The 21,866-nt window shown below is 38.3% G+C and overlaps 1 protein-coding gene across 1 annotated transcript; it reads left to right on the top strand.

Moving 5' to 3' along the window:
• The first annotated feature begins 8,165 nt into the window (after nt 1–8,165).
• Nucleotides 8,166–17,504, top strand: LOC133521905 (eukaryotic translation initiation factor 3 subunit B). Its single transcript, XM_061857023.1, has 10 exons — nt 8,166–8,355; nt 8,562–8,877; nt 9,483–9,669; nt 12,046–12,272; nt 13,056–13,232; nt 13,712–14,291; nt 14,953–15,071; nt 15,680–15,833; nt 16,393–16,501; nt 17,075–17,504. Exons 1-10 carry the CDS (start codon nt 8,229–8,231, stop codon nt 17,164–17,166), a joined length of 2,088 nt encoding a protein of 695 aa, XP_061713007.1. The 5' UTR covers nt 8,166–8,228; the 3' UTR covers nt 17,167–17,504.
• Nucleotides 17,505–21,866: the final 4,362 nt, after the last annotated feature.

The raw sequence follows: 21,866 nt of genomic DNA, 5'->3' as shown, positions 1-21,866 counted from the left end.
GGATATTCAACTTTTAAAGCGTAAAGCGGTAGAAATTTTACAGGTGTCGGTGAAATATCAAAAAAACTCCAAATTTTCTCTTAAATGTTCCATGATTGGTGCCGATGCCGTTAACATAGAAGTTTGACGATTGTTTCCACTTAGTTATTCAAAACAATTGACTCAGCGAGACTTTAACCCTTCATAGGCTAGCGGTACCACTTGGTACCACATTTTGTATGGAAAAATAAAAAAAATTGATAAAGCTTTAATAGACCTAAAATGACTTCGAGAACAATTTACTTACTAGAAAAAAATCCAATTCTGAGACCTAAAATTTTTCAGTCTATAATGGGTTAACATAACCGATACTTACAAGCTTTATTCTTTACTTATCCCTTCAGTTAGCATATCTGTCACAGTCTCACAGTTTAATGGTTGTACATATAGAAACATATCTCTTTTACTGTACTCTTTATAATATGCAGACTGTGTCATCGAGACGATTCTAACGAGCCCAAACCCCGCGAGGTTCTGTTGTTTCTTTAGAGGTTTCTTTGCCCCCTTTGGTCTCTAGGTAAACATCTTAATAGCAATAACATTATTATCACGAGTTATACGATTTAAGCTCAGCTTTCGGACATCCAAGTACAAATTGCAAGATATAAAGTTCATTTTAATTTGAACGTGTTGTTCTGTGTCCCTACTATATTCATTCCCTACCGTGTTTATCACGAAAATGACGTAAACCATTCTATTTTGCGCCTCTGCTCTCATTACCGCAGGCCACCGGCTCATTAATACTAATGAAACTACATCATCTTTAAAAAAGTCATTAAAACGTGGAACAATTACTAATTGCAGTCATGCACTATTGTGCAATGGAATTAGTTAGCTTTTTACGACGTTTCCTCCATTATTTTTAACGGAATACATTGTTAAGAGATAATTCTTAGCTTTTTATGTTGAATTATTGTTTGTGTTTAGCCTGATAGTTGACTGGTAGCTAGAGAATGCCTTTAGCCATTAAATTCGCCACTTGTACTTAATTTGTTATATTGTACAATAAAGTTAATAAAAAAATAAAGAGATGGCAACGAATCTCAATATGGCTTTCCGCTTTTGTAAAAACTAGTACCTACCTTATGCCTGTTCTTAGGATTAGGTTGCCGAGCGCAGTTACAGGCTTCCTAAATGAGCAGTTACAAAAAGCCCTACGCACTAGACCCTACTCATAGTGTTGTCTTCCTGCCGGTGAGTAAGGTTGCCAGAGCTCAACGAGGGTGCGGAGTGCTAGGGTCCGCAACGCGCATGTAACACTCCGGAGTTGCAGGCGTACATAGGTTACGGAGACTGCTTACCAGCAGGCGGACCGTATGCTTGTTTACCACCGACGTAGAATAAAAAAAGGAGTAACAATGCTAGGAAGACTATAATCTGATATTTAGATACTAATAAAAACTTGTTGCTATTCAGACAGCCAAGCCACCGGGTCCGCTCAACAAAAGCTTGTAGTTGTAAGTAATATTTAGCTATGCAAATGCGTTATAAAACTAGGTACCCAAGTAATTTTGCCTCCACACATTTAAAAAGCAGGGTTGATCTGAATATCGAAACTTCAACGCGTGATCTAGATTTTTTGTCAAGCCTCTACGTTACGCGTAATCTACGCGATTACACTGATTATCATAATGCCTGCGCGCAGCTTCAGCGGTCACTGCACTTTGCGGGTCGTTCTCAACTCAACCGTAAAACAGGAGGCGTATTCTGATTTCAATAACTGGTTATAAATATTTTCAGGATCACCATTAGTAGCCCATACGTCTTAGGGACAGCAATAATTTGTATGGGAGACAAATTTCACCACCTGAATCACCATGATTATCTTAAAAAAAAAAAATACCATAATAAACGGAAACATACATAAGAAAATAGATCTGAGTTGATGATTGCGATCTAATAATTTATTAACTTAATATTATAAAGTAGCAGTATATTCTCGAAATGAACAGGACAGGTTTATGGTAAACACCCCCTGTAATGGAACTGGCACCAGTAATGGGATGGTATAGACAAATCCTGTAAACATGTAGACACTTAGAAACATCATCAGTTTTTAATCGCTGGCAACAATTTACCATAGACAAGAGCCGAAGAACTGATTAAGTTTAATTTTTTATTGATATTTGTTAGTATGAAAATGAATGGCGCCATACATACAGCAAAAAATTACAGTTTTAAATTGGTTAATAGTATTGAAACGGACGAATTGGACGTTCAAATTTTAAAGCGTAAAGCGGTAGAAATCTTACAGGTGTCGGTGAAATATCAAAAATACTCAAAATTTTCTCTTAAATGTCCTATGATTAGCCCTTAACATATACAGAAAAAAGTTGATCGGCGGCCCTAGTAAACAATTCTGAAGTGCAAGTTAAAATTTTACTATCCCATCAGTGATCAAAATACCTATGAGCGTTCAGATGGTTGTTACCGTTGATACTACGTCGAAATAAACGAAGGTCAGACTTGTCTGGTTCGTCTACGATAATGCGGTTGTTCACATATCCGAATCGTTGTCAAGGATTGTCAATAACACATTACACTAAATTAAAAGTAATGACGAGTCTAATTAATTTCTAGAGCGCCGTATCTGCGCTATCTTACTCAAGTGTAGTTTATATTATTGTTATTAGGAACTAGATATATTGTGACGTTATAGCGTAGTGTAGTGCTTTAGCGTGAGTGACCATAGAACTCAATTAAATGATATCGTTTTAAGGCGACTACTGTACATTTTTGGCAAGTTTCTAAAATGAGACAGCTAAAAATTGTAACAATATAGTTGTTAGTTCCTAGCAGTGTTGGCCGAACGTTAATTAGAATGACCATTAACTGTAACGCTTTACGGTTCAATTTGTAATGTTTAATGGTCAATTCTAATTTCGGCCATCACTGGTTCCTAGAGGTTACTTTTAAGATAAAGTTCATCGAAGCAAACTGTGGACCGACTTTCATTTAAACGTCGTTAACGGACGTTAATGGTGACACTCCACATTCTGTCATGGCAAGGTTTGCGAAGAGGTAACTTGGTTCGACTTTAACTTGCTTGCTCTTTTAACCACAATACTATGCCAAAATATTGTAACTAGGCTGCTTTTAGCTTAAAGTTCTGTAAGCCCTTAAGGACTTATAAGTAATTTGACAGAGAGTATTAAGTAAAGCTTTTCTTGAATGGGCGCCTATTTCTATATACGACCAAGGTCGTTGAGGATACTAAGTCGCCTTAACTGACAACGATCTGCGATCTTTGACACCGTAATTGAATCAATCAACTCAATGTTATATTGACTATAAGCTAGGTTAGCTAGGCATCCTAGGCCAATGGATGCAAAGTTGAACACTTAGATTAAATGTCGACGTAGGTTGTTGTACATATTGAATTTGTTAAGGATATATATTAATAGTATAGCTGGGCAGAAGTCTGTTAATCCGTTAATCGTTAATTAACGAAGTTAAGTTTTCGAGTAATGGATTAACTTTTAAGTTAACTTTAAAAACACGTAACGGACTTGTTAACTTCCGTTAACTTTCCTAAAATCCGTTAATCGTTAATACCTAAGTACATACTCGCACCAAGGCCGTGCGCTACGGATTAACAATTAACGAAGTTAACTTTTTGATTAACGGTGCCCAGCTCTGATTAATAGGTACTCATTTGTGATATTTTTTTGAAACATCTTCAAGTAGGTGCCTAAACTAAAAAGTCCAAGACTTATGTAAAACGTAGTCATTTAAATTTTATGCTTTTAGTACCGAGACAACAAAATCAGAAAATCACTTAAACTTGTAATTTTTTCTGAATTATTTTTCTCACTGCACCCACATTCGAGAATTTCTGTTTTACTCTATGGGTGACTGGTAGAGAATACCTTAAGGCATTAAGTCCGCTATTTGTACTTATTTTTATTGTGCAATAAAGTTCAAATAAATAATAAATTAATTAATGGCAACATTTATTTCCATCTCCAACACTTTAATGTAAAATAATTTCCATCTAACTATCTAGGTTGGTTGGCAGTCCTCAACTGTACGTTTCTGCAAAATCGTTCTGCCTTGCACAGGTCGCACAGCTAAACTGTAGAATGGATTGTTGCCCGTGGTATTTCCGAACCGATATGACCTTCAAACCTTAAAGAAACCCTTCGGTAACGCACTTGTAATTGTAACCCCTCTGATGTGTCCATGGGCCACCATAATTGCTTACGATCTGGCAATTTGTCTGCTTATTTACCCCCTATATCAAAAAGAGGAAAAAAGAGCCTAGGTAACCTTGTGAGTAGATGTAGGAATGGCCCACGTACCTAGTAGTAAAAACCCGAGTCCCGTCTCGATAGCTAGCGTGGCCCCATTGTGAGCAGCAGTGCACCGATAAAATATCCATTTACTCGTAATATAGGTACCTAAATTAAATGCGCAAACGTTTGAGACGTTTATTTGCGTTAGAGTTTTAGGTGGGTCCATCTCTCTCTAAGAAGAACTCTTTCTAAGGTAGTCTAAAGAAGGTTCATCGTTTTTTCTTTTTCTTTTTTTTTTAAATCTGAACTTGCAGTCTTATCTATGGTACTAGCGAACACATTCAAGGCCGGTCCAGACGGGAACAATATTTCGCCAATCTGATTAAATCAGGTGGTGTGGACGCAAACGCCAATTTACCGATATTACCGATAAAATGGAGGTGCAAGAATATCAATTTGCGACGCTAGTATTGGCGTTAAACGGCATTTTTTAAATTTAGAACTCTCAAATATCAGCATAAAACTAAAATGTATGATTAACTATATTGGAGAGTCAATTTCTTTTCTGATCAAATCGGTCGATTTGATCATCTGGACCAGCATTATAATAGTACGAGTAGGCAAGCACAAGAATCGGGGTATCTTAGGCGCAGGTATATCTTTAATTTCTTACGTTTTATAGAAATAATAAGTCGCATTAATTCAAAGACAAAATTTGTTAATAAGACAAGGACGAGTAACAAATGGCGTTCCACATTTGTTATTGTACTTACGTGAATTACGTGATGAAGGAAAATGGGTCACTTAAGTATCCATATAAAAATAGAATATGACAAGACAATAAATGAGCTTGAAGAACAGGAATTTATGTATACTATTAAATACCTAAATGAATATTCGTATTGAAGATCTACTAATACTTACTTACTTATAGTTGATTATGTAATTGAAGGCATACTTACCTAGGCAAAAACAACTTTAACATAAATATAAATTTACGAATTAGGTACCTACTTTTTGACGCACCAAAAAGATCCACAATGACCACAATGATAAACATGTGTGACCCAATGGTAGATAGCGAAATGCCTTTTGGCTTTTTTCTTTGTTTATGTAATTAAGTTTAAATAAATAAAATAAACATTAAACAAACAATCAATTCTCGTAATCGCCATCGAACGAGGAAGCACGATGGAGTAATACTGGTGCACGCTACTTGCATTTTAAAACTTTAAGCAGTTATCACCATTAGTATTCGAGTCGTTCCCAAATACTTGAAATTTCATTAGTACACCTGCACCCTATGTTGCAAGAGTTGGTTTGTGATGTAAGTACTTGACATAACTATACCATTCATGCAGCAAATCCTAACATTATAAATAAATCTGTAAGATGTTAGTAACGCACTTGCGATAAAGCTAGTTCTAGTCTAACAATGAGTTATATCAAGCCTTATGTCTTTAGTTATAAGTGGTAGACAGAGAAGATACTTAATATCGATACTCCATAATTATATTATAACCCCTAAAAATAAAATAGAAGCACATCTTCAAAGGCGTGTTTGCAATAACGGACTCAGAGTAGTCAGTAGTAGGCCCTTTAAAATTGATATGTTAATGACCGCTGCGCTGTTAAATTTAATGCTTGATATTGAATTGTCTAAGGTGATTTCTATCAAAACTTATATCAATTTAGACTTTATTTACCGTAGCGTTACGGCCCGGCCACGACATCGCGCGGCGGCGATAGCGGCGAGCGGCGAGGCGACCATAGGTTGGGTTGGGGCGAGACTCAGCGATCCGACCTTTTGTTCCCACCTATGGCCGCCGCTCGCCGCTACCGCCGCGCCGTCGTGCGATGTCGTGGCCGGGTCGTTAGCGAACTTCGTAACGATCCAGTTTTTCGAAATTTTTCAAAAAGACATAAATTGCGCTAATACATTGTGAGTTCACTGTGATAACGACTCAACGCGAAGTCTTCAGCTCACAGAGCTACTAGTATGCTCATAAGATACGAATTTCAGAATCATGTGTTGTGTTACTGCCCAGTCAGTGTTGGCCAAACGTTAATTAGATATGAAAATATTGAAAATTAACAATTACAAATTGAACCGTAAACTGTAACGGGTTTACGGTTCAATTTGTAATGGTCAATTTTCAATTCTTATTAACGTTCGGCCAATACTGCTGTCAGTGATGTGCAACCTAAGCAGGAAAGTATTGGACATGCAGTGTGCAGCGCAGCGTTCGGCCTCGATTTTCGTGTGCAGTGACCCGAAGGCGCAAGCCGCACCGCTGACCCCGACGTCATAATTGGATTTGTGAAATTGAAAATGATGACCTGGATTTTATGCATGTTTCAGTAATATCCTTCACAAAGGAGGAGTTTTGGCCGAAGGGTATCAAGCTTCGGCGGTTCCGCGGCCGGCTCCCTGACACAGCGGGTTTGCGAAATGCATCGCAGCCATAGTGTGTGTTTTAGTTTTTAAGATATATTTTATAATATGTATGCTAGTTTTAGTTTTAAGGTGAAACTGAAGATTTTTTCATTTCATTTCATTATTTTATGCTACAACTCTTGCTCCTAAGAGAGACAGAGAGAGACAAACTACATATCACCTTTCTTTGTTCTTCTCGATAAAACAGATCTTTGGCCAATAACTTTTGGTTGTTAGGAAGTTTACTCCACGCAAAAAAAAATGTCAGTTTTAGTTACGCTAATAGCAAGCAAACATACATCCTGTCTGGCAAGCGGTTAGCATAGCCTGCCTACGGAAGCTTGCAACAACATCGGTGTCACATGCGCGTTACCTATCCGTTAAGAATCTGGTCACTCTTTTTTACGAGTACCAGACCACGGGAATAAGGGTTGTGAATTTAGCAGTATTGTAGTATATCTGATCTGCCCGCATCACTAATAAAGAAGAGTGATAGAGAGAGAGATGACTACGATACGCTACAGAGCGTTAACGATTGTAACGTTGGCTACGCGGCCTGATGTGGGTATGTTCGTGTCGTGTTTCATCGTAGTTACTAGTTAGCCGATTTTGGTGATAAGTAGTGCCAAAAACACTATATTTTTAATCGACTTTGAAAGAGGAGACTGTAGAGGCCCAGACTGTAGAGTCAAACCAAGATAAGATGGCAGCGATTTTGATAGCCCAGACGGTACACGGGCTATTTTAAACGTCAAACTACGATGAAATTCTGTAGTAGTAAGTAGAAAAAAATAAAAAATATAGGCGCAAATGGTTGACCTCCCATAGAAAATTTGAATTACGCGCCTTTTACTACTGGCAAAGGTATGCTTGTATGTGTAATTACATTATTAGAGTGAAAACAATTTTTTTAATGATTTATGCTTTAGTATACTTTGTTGACTTTGTTATGTTTTGTCTTTCCCGCATATTTGCAGCCGCACTTTTATTAAGTATCATTGCCAGACTAAAAATGTATGTATATCATTGCCACAAATTGTCAAAATATTAAACAAGCGTTTGACCCAATTCATAGCAAAGAATATAATACATAGCCATAAAATCTCTTGATTTCTTAATCAAATCAAATATAATCAAAACGTATAATGTTAGGATCATTAATATTATCTATAAATATAATTCATGTCATGTCATCAAGGTAACATTCAGCATTTTTAGTTTAACTATACTTATTTCAAGAATAAAAATAATACCAACATAAGGACGTAGAAAATTATACGTAGTAAATTACATATTGTTTGTATTATAATCCATCAAAGGAATGGGTAGGTCAGCATAAAAATATGTATTTATTACAATATAACCAGTATTTCGAATTAAAAATTAGTTATTTTCTACAGAAAATTGTGTAACAAAACGCTACTGGTGAAAGGCAAGCATTACTGGCTCTATGGTTCGATTCGTTTTCGTTCATTACTAATGGCGTGTCTTCCGGTACCACACGTTATAACGTCAAAATGGCAAAGAAAAAAGGCGATGATAAAGTGAATCCTGCTCCCCAAAGTGATAATGAGGAGCAAAACTTTGCCGAAGAACCCAATTTCGAGGATCCGGAAGATTACGTGGACGATATCCCAGATGAAGGTACGGATATTCGTTAATATAGGTTGGGCCGGCCATATGCGTCACCCGCGCAATTTTCTTTATAATTTTGTACTTAATTATATCAAATTAGCTTAAACGACGGGTTCCTTACATTAGCATTAACGAGTGGATTGCCTTTCTGCGTTGATATATCATTGTTATGTTAATTTGATGTCATGTAACATAACCTAACTTTGACGTTGCAGAATTGTTAGCGGACCTTCTTGAGCAGAAGCCTCAGGAGTCCGACGGCTACGAGAATGTGGTCGTGGTGGACGGGTGCCCGCAGGTCGGGCCCGAGCGCTTGGAGAAGCTCCAGAGCGTTATAAACAAGATCTTCAGCAAGTTTGGGAAGATCGTGAACGAGTATTACCCCACCACGGAGACTGGAGTAACCACAGGCTATATCTTCCTGGAGTATGGCAACGCACAGAATGCCGCGGAAGCCGTGAAGGCCACTAACAATTGTAAACTAGACAAGCAGCATACATTCTTGGTGAATTTATTCACTGACTTCAAGAAGTAAGTACATTTGTGTTTATAGCATTGTTTTTTGATTTTGATCATTTGTTATTGTTTTTTGCACGTCACACTTTTTAATACTATAAAAAACAAGTTTCAGCTCAATTTAAATCAAACTTGGCCAGTAATGCTTTATTTTAGGAACCTAATTTTACTTTTAATGTTGTTCTAAAATAACAAAATAATCATATCCTGCATTATTCAGTATCTATTCACACTGAAAGGTCTCAAGGGGTTATTGAACTATTATTTATTTAGCACAATATAACATAGCCCTACTACTAATATTTCTGTCATGAGAATATTCAAGGTTGTTAGAAATCATAGGATTTCTTAGAAAAATTATGAAATATCAGTAAGTACATTTCATAGATGTAAAAAAATCAGTAAGGTTTTTTAGCAATTAAATAGTTATAAATTCTAATCTGAAGTTATTAATTAAATCACTGGCTGGGAGGTCAAACCTGATAAATCAAAATACTTTTTCATTCAAATATAACTCCACGTATGTCTCATATAGTTCAGATTTCAAAAATCTTTTACTCAGGTTCTACCACACATCCATCAATTTTCAGGAGTTCATAATTATCATTTTCCAATTTCAGGTATGCTGATATCCCTAAGGAATGGGAGCCACCAGCGCCCCAGCCATTCAAGGTGCAGTCGGACCTCCAGTGGTACCTTATGGACCCTGATGCATATGACCAGTTCCTTGTGGGCATCGGCACTGGTGTTGCGCTGCAGGTTTGGCAGAACGCCCTGCCAGAGCCGCTGTTGTTGCAGGAGAGACCGGTATGAAATTAATTAATAATAAATAGTATTTGGAAACAATCTGACATAAATCAACCCAGCCCCAAACTAAGCATATACTATGAAGCATACACTTAAATAGATAAATTGACTACTACTATATGTTTCTAAGACTGTCAATTTTCTATTGCAGACTGTCACAAATTTTTGTTATTCATAGTCCGTCAATTCCTCAGTTTTATTTCTAAAAACATTTTTTAAATATTGAAACTGAAGAAAAATAATAAATAAATAAATATTTGGGGACTAGCCTAGCCTGTACTAGACGACGATATACATTATGTATATGGATAAACACATACTTATATACATAGAAAACAGCCATGACTCCTGAACAAATTTCTGTGTTCATCAGACAAATCAATACCCTTACCGGGATTTGAACCCAGGACCATCGGCTTCATAGGCAGGGTCACAGCCCACTAGGCCAGACCGGTCGTTAAAGATGTTAGTTTAGTGGACAAAGTTCTGCCAGAGTACACAGAAATTGTACATTTATTCTCTTATTCACTTATATATATAAGTTTGCTGATAAGTCAAATATTTAATAGCTTATAGTTTATGTTAATAGCACATCTCAGTACCAATGGAATGTTAATTGCACGTAAAGTCTATGTCAGCTAAATTGTTGATATGTAGGCATGACTAAAGTCCAACCAACCATTTTATACATTTAGCAAGCAAGATTCAATGTTTTGATTTATTGGTATGTGAAAGGTATTTCAACAAGATGTTTTGAAACCTTGAATAGACTGATACAGATTATTAAAACTACTTGTGTTTGTTTGAGAGGAATTAGTATTTTACATTATTACTTAGCTCAAAAATATCTGAACACACACTAACACCTTGATAATAGAGGCATGTTTAAATATTTGTAAGCATGTTGGCCGCTCCAATATATTAGACCGCAAGCCAGGAACAATTTCTATGACCAATCGCCTCTCGGCTGAAAACTCGTGTAGTGCATAACGGCTAGGTATGATGAACCCTCGTGGACGTCAGCTGCCGCTCCATTGGTGGGTTGAAGAATGACAGCCACCGAAATACGTAAAACAAAAAAAAAATTGTCATCGCCTCCCATTTGATACTTTGTCAAATGATAGTTCAGATGCTGTTGTTTAAAAAATCGTCAGCCGGTTAGATCGCGGTGGTAAGAACATCAGCTGGTCGCATGAACATGTAAAATATAAACGCTGTACCTTTTATGATAGCAAAAACAAATCATGAAACGTTGCATGTAGCATTTCATCAGGCGTAATCGCCTAAAAAGCCATCAACGGATTAAGCAATTTACACATTACTCTTACTTTGCCGCACATACATAGCCGGTTCTATCATATCACCGTGATAGAACCGGCTGACGGTTTTTTAAGTTTAAAACAACATTTAAACTATCATCTGACATAGTATCAGCCGGGAGGCGATGACTGACGAAACATGCTCCTGGTCCGCGGTCTATATCTAATAGTGACTGATCAGAGTATGATACATCTGGGTTGTCAATGTCTAATAATAAAAAAAATGCTAATACTGGACAAAACGTTCAAAAACCAAGAAATCCTATATCCATCATACCTACTAAATTAAACTCTTGATCTTTATTTGCAATGTTTATATTATGTAACTGTATGTTGGAGATAAATAGTCTTCAAAATTTGCCAACCATTAGGCGGGCCCACACGGAGCGAGCATACGGCCGAGGCGGCGCGCGCGTTTTCCTCGTTTGAGTGCGCTGCCTCGGCCGAGGCACGTCTACACTGGCAGGTTTCTGCGCGAGGAGATTGCCTCGCGCGTCTGCTCGCTCTGTGTGGACCCGCCTAACTATCAACCTTTACCTTACTTGTGATTGAGTTGAGTTCTCACTTATTCTAATTGTGTTGAAATGGGGTTCGCAACGTTTGCAAAGTTTTGCTCTAGTTTTGTTCTATGATATTTGGCTTAAAGTGCTGGTCATAAAATTCCAAAAAAAAACAATTTTACACAATTCTAGGGATTGACAGGGCAAGCTATGCTGGCGCCATCTGTTAAATACTTTGACCGGCCAACTCAAGGAATTTAATTCCCTACCCATTGCCTATGCCCATGGACCAGTGTACAATTAAGCTGATTTCCAAAGGACTGAGACCAGAGGCTTCCATAGGCACTTACCCCCTTATTCATGTGCCCCCTCCCATGTGCTAGGTCAAACGATGATCAGCGGCATTGTAACTTTAGAACACGTTTATGAATAAGGGGGTTAGTAGTTAAAATAATGCAACATCATTAAATTTTGCTCTGTTAGAATTGTCTTTATAATTTTTGATAGAAATGCGCAGTCAGAAATAAAAATATTGACACAAAAGTTATTTGTTTCAGAACTGGACCGAAACATACGCAGTGTGGTCTCCCCTGGGCACGTACCTGGCCACCTTCCACTGGCGAGGCGTGGCGCTCTGGGCGGGACCCAAGTTCTCCCAGTTCCAGAAGTTCTACCACCCGGAGGCCCGCTTCATCTCGTTCTCTCCCTGTGAGAATTATATTGTGACCTTCTCACCGAGCAGCGATAGGGGTGATGACAAGAAACTTATCATCTGGGATATCAGGTATGGGCTTGAGTTTTTAAGAGATAATTTAAGCAATATACATAGGTTTTGTTTAAAGGTTAATGTAAAAATAATTCACGGATACTACGACTGTCCAGAACTAAGCGACGCACAAGAGGACACTATCTTAAACTAGTAACAACAAAGCATAAAACAAATATCAGCAAAAGCTTTATTGCAAACCGAATAGTAAATGCCTGGAAGGCTTACCTTCTGAAGTTGTGAAATCTTGTAGTGTGAATCAATTTAAAAACAATCTTGACCAAACAATTGGTTGAAACCATCTAAATAGTGAAATCGTGCTAAGTGGCCTCTGATTTAGACGTAACAGCATCAGCTGGCTGTCTAAAACTAAATAATAATAGTAATTGAGATCAGAAAGTAGGATAGTATTCATCCTTTTATTATTTTGTGGGTCTGGATGGAGATGACAAATTGATGTTTTTAGTGTAGTGTTGTTGCTCTTTCATACTAATTATCCTAGATAGCCAGTAGACCAGGCATGGATGGCAAAATTGCAGTTTGTCGTATAAACTATTACAAAATCAAAGCTGACAAAGATCAATAATTTACGTGAGTTAGTATATTATAACTGCCATTGACTTTTTTACTCACTCGTGCTTGTGCGATTCACATCTCGCTTTCACTTTCCTGTCCATATGTATGAATGTTGTTTTCATGTTATCTTCGTTTGTTCCGTACAGAACCTTCATTAAATAAATAGAATTGACATCAAATAAACATGGATTTAAACTGAACTAAAATGCTTATTACGTTTTCCAGGACGGGTCAAGAGAAGCGCAGCTTCCCGCCGCCCGACGAGTACGTGACGTGGCCGATCTTCCGCTGGAGCAAGGACGACCGCTTCTTCGCTCGCCTCGGGGCCGACGTGCTCTCCGTGTACGAGACGCCCGGCTTCGGCTTGCTGGATAAGAAGTCCATCAAGATCCCCGGCATCAGGTAACATGTCAAACAGAGACTATCAGCGGAGCAAGGACAACTGGTTCTTCGCTCGGTCCAAATCAAAAACAAGATGGGAAAAAGACTTCATAGAAACAATAGGAAAAAACTGGAAAGAAATGGCAATAGACAATAGAATAGAATAGAATGGGAAAAATGGAAGAAAATGCTGGATAAATACGTAAATATAATAGAAAAAGGCGATTCGGAAGAGGCCTGGGTCAAAAGACCTTACGAACATCTTCATAGGAATTGTTAATATAATAAGGAATAAATAGACTGCCAACAGTTCGTATAATAAAGGCTTTAATAATAATAATAATAATGTCCATATTGGAAGTTGGAGGAGGCCTACACTCGAAGAGGGGTCCAAATTAAATAAATAAATAGTAGCAAAACTTCAAATGTAATATGGGAAATTTGGAAATAAAGGCTTTTTTTTATTTATATTTACTAATTAATTAATGTCCATATTGCAGAGACTTCAGCTGGTCGCCCACGGACAACACGCTGGCGTACTGGGTGGCGGAGGACAAGGACGTGCCGGCGCGCGTCACGCTGCTGGAGCTGCCCAACCGCACCGAGGGCCGCTCCAAGAACCTGTTCTCCGTCGCCGACTGCAAGATCCACTGGCAGAAGTCTGGCGACTATCTCTGTGTCAAAGTCGACCGCTACTCTAAAGTCAAGAAAGATAAAAATGACATTAAATACTCTGGAATGTACTACAACTTTGAAATATTCCATATGCGAGAGAAGGAGATCCCCGTCGACTCCGTTGAAATCAAGGAGCCTATTCAAGCATTCGCTTGGGAACCTGTCGGTTCTAAATTCTCCATTATTCATGGCGACCCGGCCAACATCTGTATAAGCTTCTACCAAGTGAATACTGGTCAAGCGCCTACTTTACTGAAGAAGTTTGAGAGGAAGCCCTTCAACCATCTGTTCTGGTGTCCGTCTGGCCAGTTCATCGTGTTGGCGGACCTGGGTCTGACCGGAGGCGGTCTGGAGTTCTTGGACACAAATGACTTCACCATCATGAATGTGTCTGATCATTACCAGGTTTGTAGAAATAAGCACTTAAATGTTCAATTTTCTTTGAGCATCTCTATAAATTTCTATTGTTATAGCTTATATTGATAATAACATGCCACTAAATATTGACTTATACAGAAGACTAAACAGATTTGACTTTGCTTTAGTTAAACGTTTATAATATTGTTCTTAATTTACATTGAATGTTTGCTTTCTTTATAAATATATATAATCAAATTATTATTGACTTTAAAAGACACTGCACCTACTTAATTTTTCTGATTTAACCCAATTGTTTGACTGGTAGAGAATGCTTTAAGGCATTAAGCCCGCCATTTGTACCTTCATGTAATGTGCAATAAAGATTAAATAAATAAATAAATAATATAAAATATAAATTATTTTTATAAGAGTTAGATTAAATTAGATGTAGTGGATGTAGTGTAGGGACGCCCGGCCGGAAACAGGCGAGTTGTGTCCTCAAATGATCTCGTTTTCCTGTTCACAATAGGGTTATACTCGTATAAAATGGTGTATTCTTGAGTTGGAGCTCAAAATTTATTTTGAGTCATGACACCATCCCAGGTAGTTAATTTCAACATCACATCTATTAAAATTTTAAATTTACGTATGAATAAAACCTGAAGTGATCCAGTTGTTTGTGTTTACATGATCTGTGTTTGTCCAGATGTCGGGCATCGAGTGGGACCCGACGGGGCGCTACGTGGTGACGGGCGTGTCGTCGCTCAAGTGCAAGATGGACTGCGGCTACTACATCTGGTCCTTCCAGGGCAAGATCCTCAGGAGGTAACCGAACATGTACTTAAATAAAAGGACATTATTACACAAATTGACTAAGTCCTACAGTAAGCTCAATAAGGCTTTCTCAAGATTTATTAACTTGGGGATGAGAATTCATAATACTGCACATTCCTAATGCTGTAATAACATGATGGTTCGTGGTTGTTATAAATAATAAAATAATGAAATCGTCTCCTCCAGGTTCATGTGGTGTAACTAGTATTTTTCACTACACCAACTCTTTACCAGTTGGTTTTCGAAAACTAATGAGAAAGTTGCATTTCATCCACATGTGGGGCAAAGTAATCAGATGAAAATTTTAATGATAAGTATCTAATATTAATATAGTTCATTTAGATTTTTTTCGGTATTTTACAGTGAGTATTTCCCTCGCATTGGTGTGGTGAAAAATGTTGTGATTCACTTGGTGGCAAAGTTTTTTAACACTCGTGCCTTGAAACCCTCACAACGCTCAAGATTCCAATTTTGGAATCTTTCACATGCTCGGGTATCAATATATGCGCAAGTAGTTAAACAACCACTTTGCCCCCTTGTAAAACAAATAACTATTATCGTGTAGTATGCAAATAATGAACATGAGATCTCGTTCCCAGAGTGATGAAGGAGGGCTTCGCGCAGTTCCACTGGCGGCCGCGGCCGCCGACGCTGCTGTCGGACAAGCAGCAGAAGGATATCAAGAAGAACCTCAAGAAGTACTACTCGCAGTTCGAGTCCAAGGACCGCATGCGTTCCAGCAAGGCTAGCAAGGTGAGATTTCATTCCAAATTGTTATTATCATTTATGAAGTGTGGTAGAAACTTTCATCCAGATGCAAATCTCTATTTTCACGTCATTGAAATGTTCAATCGATTTGTGACCGCGGCCAGCAAAACGTCCCACTTTGTCGCTTGTCATAAGGGCGAGATTTGCTTGTATCTTTATACGAATAACCGGCGACGGTCACATTTATTGACAGATTAGGATAGCTACCTCGTCTACATTCCTCGAATTGTGATTTTCGCAATAGCAATAAAGTAGAGAGGCACTTTGAACTTGGCGTGACAGCTCGGATACTTGGCCATTAAGCTATCGAAGCACATCCCAAGCTTTAATTCAATAGATGTAGTATCAAGTGCTCGATGTAAAATCAATAATTTTTGTCTCAATAACTGTTAAAATTCATAAAACCCAATGTGATCTATTCGAGCGACGATTTATACTGTGATAATCTATCATTTTGAGCGCCATCAACTCCTGAATCTCTCGAAACCCACTGCCTCTGGTAGAAATATGCAAGAAGACTTTTTAACTGTTTTGTCTTGCACAGGAATTGGTGGCCAAGCGCACGGAGCAGATGAAGAAGCACGTGGAGTACCGCGAGGCCAAGGCGCAGGAGTGGGCCGAGCAGAAGCCGCGCCGGCTCGAGCTGCGCGACTGTGAGTACACTTCACCTGCCCGATAGATCCCCAGTTACTTTCTACTACAAAGGTAGTAGCTTAGTGTGGTAGGGCACAGCACAGCGGATGTCATTCCAGATCTAGAGCAGAGCCCAACTGGGGAATTACCTCCACCTTACAGAAAACCGCAGCAAAATAACACTAGACCCTACTTATAGTATTGTGTTCCTGCCGGTGAGTAAGGTTGCCAGAGCTCAACGAGGGGGGGGGGGGGGGGGGGGGGGGGGGGGGGGTTTTAGATTGATATGCCGCAGTCGGGTTAAAAGATTGCACATTGCACCGATTGCGCCCCGACTAGTCAGGAAGAGCCTAATTTCGTTTTTAAGCATTTTACTTGGGGTAAAAATATCTCAAATAATTGAAAGCATTATTTTATTACTGAGATATCATCGGTATGTAGTCTCGAAAAGACAAGATAGATGACTTTTAAATCGTATACTGTTATACTGTTGTTTTGTTATTTTCTGGTGTATATTGTTTACGAAATCTGAGAAGAGCTATTGTAATAGCTATAATTATGCTTACTAACTCATATTTTCTTTCTTCCAACAGATGTTGACACCGACAGTCTTGAAACTGATCAGAACACTGTAGAAGAAGTTGTTGAATTCTTTGTGAAAGAGGAACAGACCACCATCGAGTAGTCGCCATACCGGCCCACGTTAGAGGTCGGCTACCCTCGGCTGTCCGACCTCAAATCCGGTTCCATACCGGTGATAACCGGTAAAAACCGGTCAAGACCGCTCACAAACACATTTCAGCAAGTTTCTTTTGTACCCCATACTGTCACGATTCAAACGCTCATTATGTTAACCGATGTAAGATTTCAGTTTTATACGATAGGCAATGTTTATAGAAATCATATTAAATTGATATGTTTCAAATGGATAATGGACTTTTAATAGTATTTTTGACTATTTATTTTGGGCCCTGGATTATTTAATTGTATGTTGATGGTATGAAATAAACTGTTGAAATAGAATGGGGAATTTGAATATTTTAACCTGACTGGATGGGTCCACGGACAAAATTATGTTGCATCATTGTCATCAGAATGTTAATTGTTTGTTTTTTGACAATATCTACAAAAACCTTGGAGGATTTAAAAACTGGAGACGCTTTGACTGTAATTTTCTGTACAAATCAGTCTGCCGATTTTTGAGGGGGAGGAGCACGTCAAATGTATGGCTATTTCTACAAATAGCCATGTCAGATAAACGTCAGTCCATACAATAATATGAGCATTGGCCGAGCTTTGCGACAGAGGGGTAAGCTCTTAAAGGCGTCTCCAGTTGTTATATCCTCCAAGATAAAAACCGATCTTCAGTATTTCACATTGACGTATGAAAAGCAAAATTATACTAACATCATTGGTATTTCATGATAACATAAAGAACAACTGTCAATTTAAGAAACTCAGTATTCATTATACATTCAGTACGGGTATCCAATTCGAACAAGAAATAAGTTACACTTATTTACAAGGTTTTATTTAGTTTCACCTTTCCCGTTGTCTGTAGTCTGTAATCATTTTTTTTCCGGTTTCCAATGAAGCTGAAAATTTGCATACATCGGATCTATAAGTCTGATGACAATTCAATATTTTGGTATCCTCAAGCTGATCTGATGATGGAGAGACAGGCGGTGGGCAACTGTGATAAAACAACGCAACCTAATTGTGCTTGGGGTTTTTAGAATTGTCTCGATGAGTATTAGCTGCCTGTGGAAAAAGGTACAGTCAGCAATAAAAGCTTGAACCAAAAATGATTTTTTCACCAAAAACTTATATTAAAACTTAATAGAATATATTATTATTATAATATGGCACGGCACAATGGGATGATGGTAATGAATAAATTGACAACATTTCAATTTTCTGACCCTAGAATTTTATTGGTTCTCTACATTTTAATTGAAACGAGGAAGACGCTAATAGTAGTTACCATCAACTTGGTTTGGTGGTAACTACTTACAACCGGAACTCTATTTTCAACTCCTACACTTCTCTGGTTATAATATTACCTGAAAATCGTTGAGCATTAGACTTTTTGTTTGCCGCGATATCTATTGTCGAGTAGCAGTACTGAGAGTTCCGCTACTTGATGCTAGATGTCGACTGCGTATATAATAATATAGAGTGAATCGTTATATGGAGTATTTTATACACTGTATCTTGAAACTTTTGAATGATACTGTTCCGTGTGCTCCACATTACAAAATTAGCTCATATTTTGTTTAGTCAACAAATATAACGTTAGATGGCGCTGTTCCGTGTAGTGAAAATCCTGAATCGCGCTATTAAGAGCTTTCTTGGGATTATTGACTCCTGCCTGACTCGTACATTACTTGTGCAGTTAACGATTTTAACGCTAGATGGCAGTGTGTCATGCAGTGTATATCATAAATCGCGCTATTAAGATTTTTCTTGGGATAATGACCCCCGGTAGAGTTGTGCCCGCTCGGTCTTTAAAAAGAGCGCTCCGATCTCGGTCAATCGGTCAAACGAACTAGTTCGCTCTTTTAGTTCCTTTAGTTCAGGAGCAAATCTCGAGATCTGAATGTGTATGAACTAGGTTATATCTTGCTCTCGCTCGCAAATAAACAGAGCGAGAGCGTGAGAGCGAATTTCTTGACCTTGACTCATTCCGATCATTCGCTCCCGACCGATTTGTTACTTGGTACTGAGGGCGAACCACGTTCGACGTGTTGCCTCTCTGTCGCACTTGTAAATTCGTACGTAAGTGTGACAGGGAGGCAACCCGTCGAACGTGGTTCGCGGTAGGCCCGCTGACATACCGACTACTGAACTAAAGGACCGAGACCGATTAAGAGCGCTTAAGATGAACTAGTTCCTTTCGGTCTGTGGTGGGATTTCATTCCTTTTAGTTCTTCGGTCCTGACCGACTCAAGCCTAACCCCCGGCTCGTTCATCTCTTAATTAATTCACAAATTTAACGCTAGATGGCGCTGTTTCGTGTAGTAAAATTCCTGAATCGCGTTATATTTTTTTCTCACGATAATGACCTCCGAGGGCCTCTGTCGCACTTGTAAATTCGTCCGTAGGTGCGACAGGGAGGCAACACGTCGAACGTGGTTCGCGATAAGCTCTGACTCGTACGCTGCTTGATTAGTTCACGAATTGAACGCTAGATGGCAGTGTTCGATGTAGTGAAAATCCTGAATCACGCTATTAAAATTTTTCATGGCATAATGACAACAACCTCGTATAATTTGTTTAGTTTACTAATTGATCGCTAGATGGCAGTGTTCCATGCATTGAAAATCCTGAATCACGCTTTTAAGATATTTCTTGGAGTTGGGAGCGTGCACGACTGTCACGCAACCTAGTGTCCGCAAGTCTAGGGGAAAACGTCAATTCACTACATCTTATATAAGACTACTCTAAAACTAAAAACTACTGAACGGATTTTCATACGACTTTCATCTATCAATAGAGTGATTCTTGAGGAAGGCTTAAGTATATAACTTGTTAAGGTTTTGTGTAAATTGTTTAAAATATAACGATGTTGTCGGAAAAAATCACGCTGGCTAGGAGTTTTAATCGAAAACGCTGCCTAATCCGTTTGAGCTATAACAACACAATGTATGGTGGGGTTGTTTCTCATTCATAGGTTTACAAAAAAGTCCGCGATGTTAAATGTCTATCTTTTAAGGATAACTTACTATACATATTCGTAATATGTGGCATTTGCAAAGCTATTTACGTAATATGTGGCATTTGCAAAGCTATTTACATGGATATATTAATTACAATTATCAAAATAAATACGTTAGTTATATTAAGCATTTCATACAGCTTACAATGGTCCCTTACACCATACAATTTAAATGAATATTTCAGGAGTAATCGTAAATCAAAGTTTCATTTCGAGCTATATAATTGTACGAAATGTTAAAGACGCTATCCGCAGTTAGTTCAAATTTTTACCACCTTATGCGCTGGGATCGCTTTACTTACCCCCACCATGCACTTCGCAAACAAACTCGTATATTGTTTGTGGCATTTCTATGATTTCTATGAAAAGGGACCTTATTATCGATGGCGCTTACGCCGCACTGCGTCGCGCGCGTTGTATTTGTATCGGAACATCGTTTATAACGGCTGAAGCGCCATCGACAATAAGGTCCCTTTTCATAGATAACGTCACATTTGTTTAGTCCTAGAAATGAACGCTAGATGACGCTATTCCATGCAGTGAAAATATTGAATGCGTTGATAAGATTTTTCTTAGGATAATGACCAAGGACCGTCTAACGTGCAACGAGGCCCCTCGAGCAGAAGTTCCACACACCTAGCCCGGCTTCCAGTACCTGTGCCGACATCAGCAGGTCTAATTCGTATGTTACTGTCGAGTTCGTGGTATCGAACTATCTGCGTTAGAATGAATATTTTCGTTAGAATAAAGACTATAGTAACTCCAGGTTTAACCGGTTAAGGGCCACTTGCACCAATCACAAACCCGGGGCTAGCCGGTTAAACCTGGAGTTACCATGGTTAATGATGGTTACCAGTACAATTTGACACTGGGTTAACGGTTTAACCGGTTAACCCTGAGAAGTCCTGAATCGCGTTATTAACATTTTTCTTGGGATAATGATCCTAGGGCTATAACTTCAATTGAAATTCGTAAATTTTTAGTAAATATGTCTGTCACTCCATTGGAGATTTAACAAACAACAACAAGACAACATAAAAAGTTGAAGAATTAAAACCTTATTGAAGCCGTCAAAGAAAATTAAAATAGAAGTTTGACGCCACTTTGACGCACAATGCCGTGTCATTGAGTTTTCAGAAATAAGTTACTGGAAAAGACTGGAAATAATCATTTTATAGGACGAAATAATCAAATTATTCCTAATATTGATTATGCTATAAAAATCGATTTCCTGACTATCGCAAAGGCCTTAGAGGCTGAATTTATCTTTAACCCTATAATTTACAGCAAGTATAAGCAGGGATAATTAACAGTTGAATTCAAAATGGTGAATTGGTCGAATTCAGTGAACTAACATGGAACTTATATGATGGAAGTGTGCAGATAATGAAGAATTACGGCCCGATTCCAAGAACGATTAAGACACGCTTAAGATCTTGGAAAGATCTTTAAAAAATCGATAGCTAATAAATTGACGTTTATTTAGATTCCGCTGTGATCCCAATAAGATCTATCTACGATATTTCTAACGTCAAAGTGACATTAGTTGCCCGAATCGAGCTGCTTCTGTCAATTATACGACATACAAACGACTTATCGTTATCGTATCTTATTCTTCGAATCGGGCCGTTAGTCTTGAAACATTCAAACGCGTTTTACCATTCTCA

Source organism: Cydia pomonella, chromosome 10, assembly GCF_033807575.1.
Source record: "Cydia pomonella isolate Wapato2018A chromosome 10, ilCydPomo1, whole genome shotgun sequence".
Taxonomy (NCBI): Eukaryota; Metazoa; Arthropoda; class Insecta; order Lepidoptera; family Tortricidae; genus Cydia; species Cydia pomonella.
The sequence above is the reverse complement of the archived record's forward strand: the minus strand, read 5'-3'. Positions and strand labels throughout refer to the sequence as shown.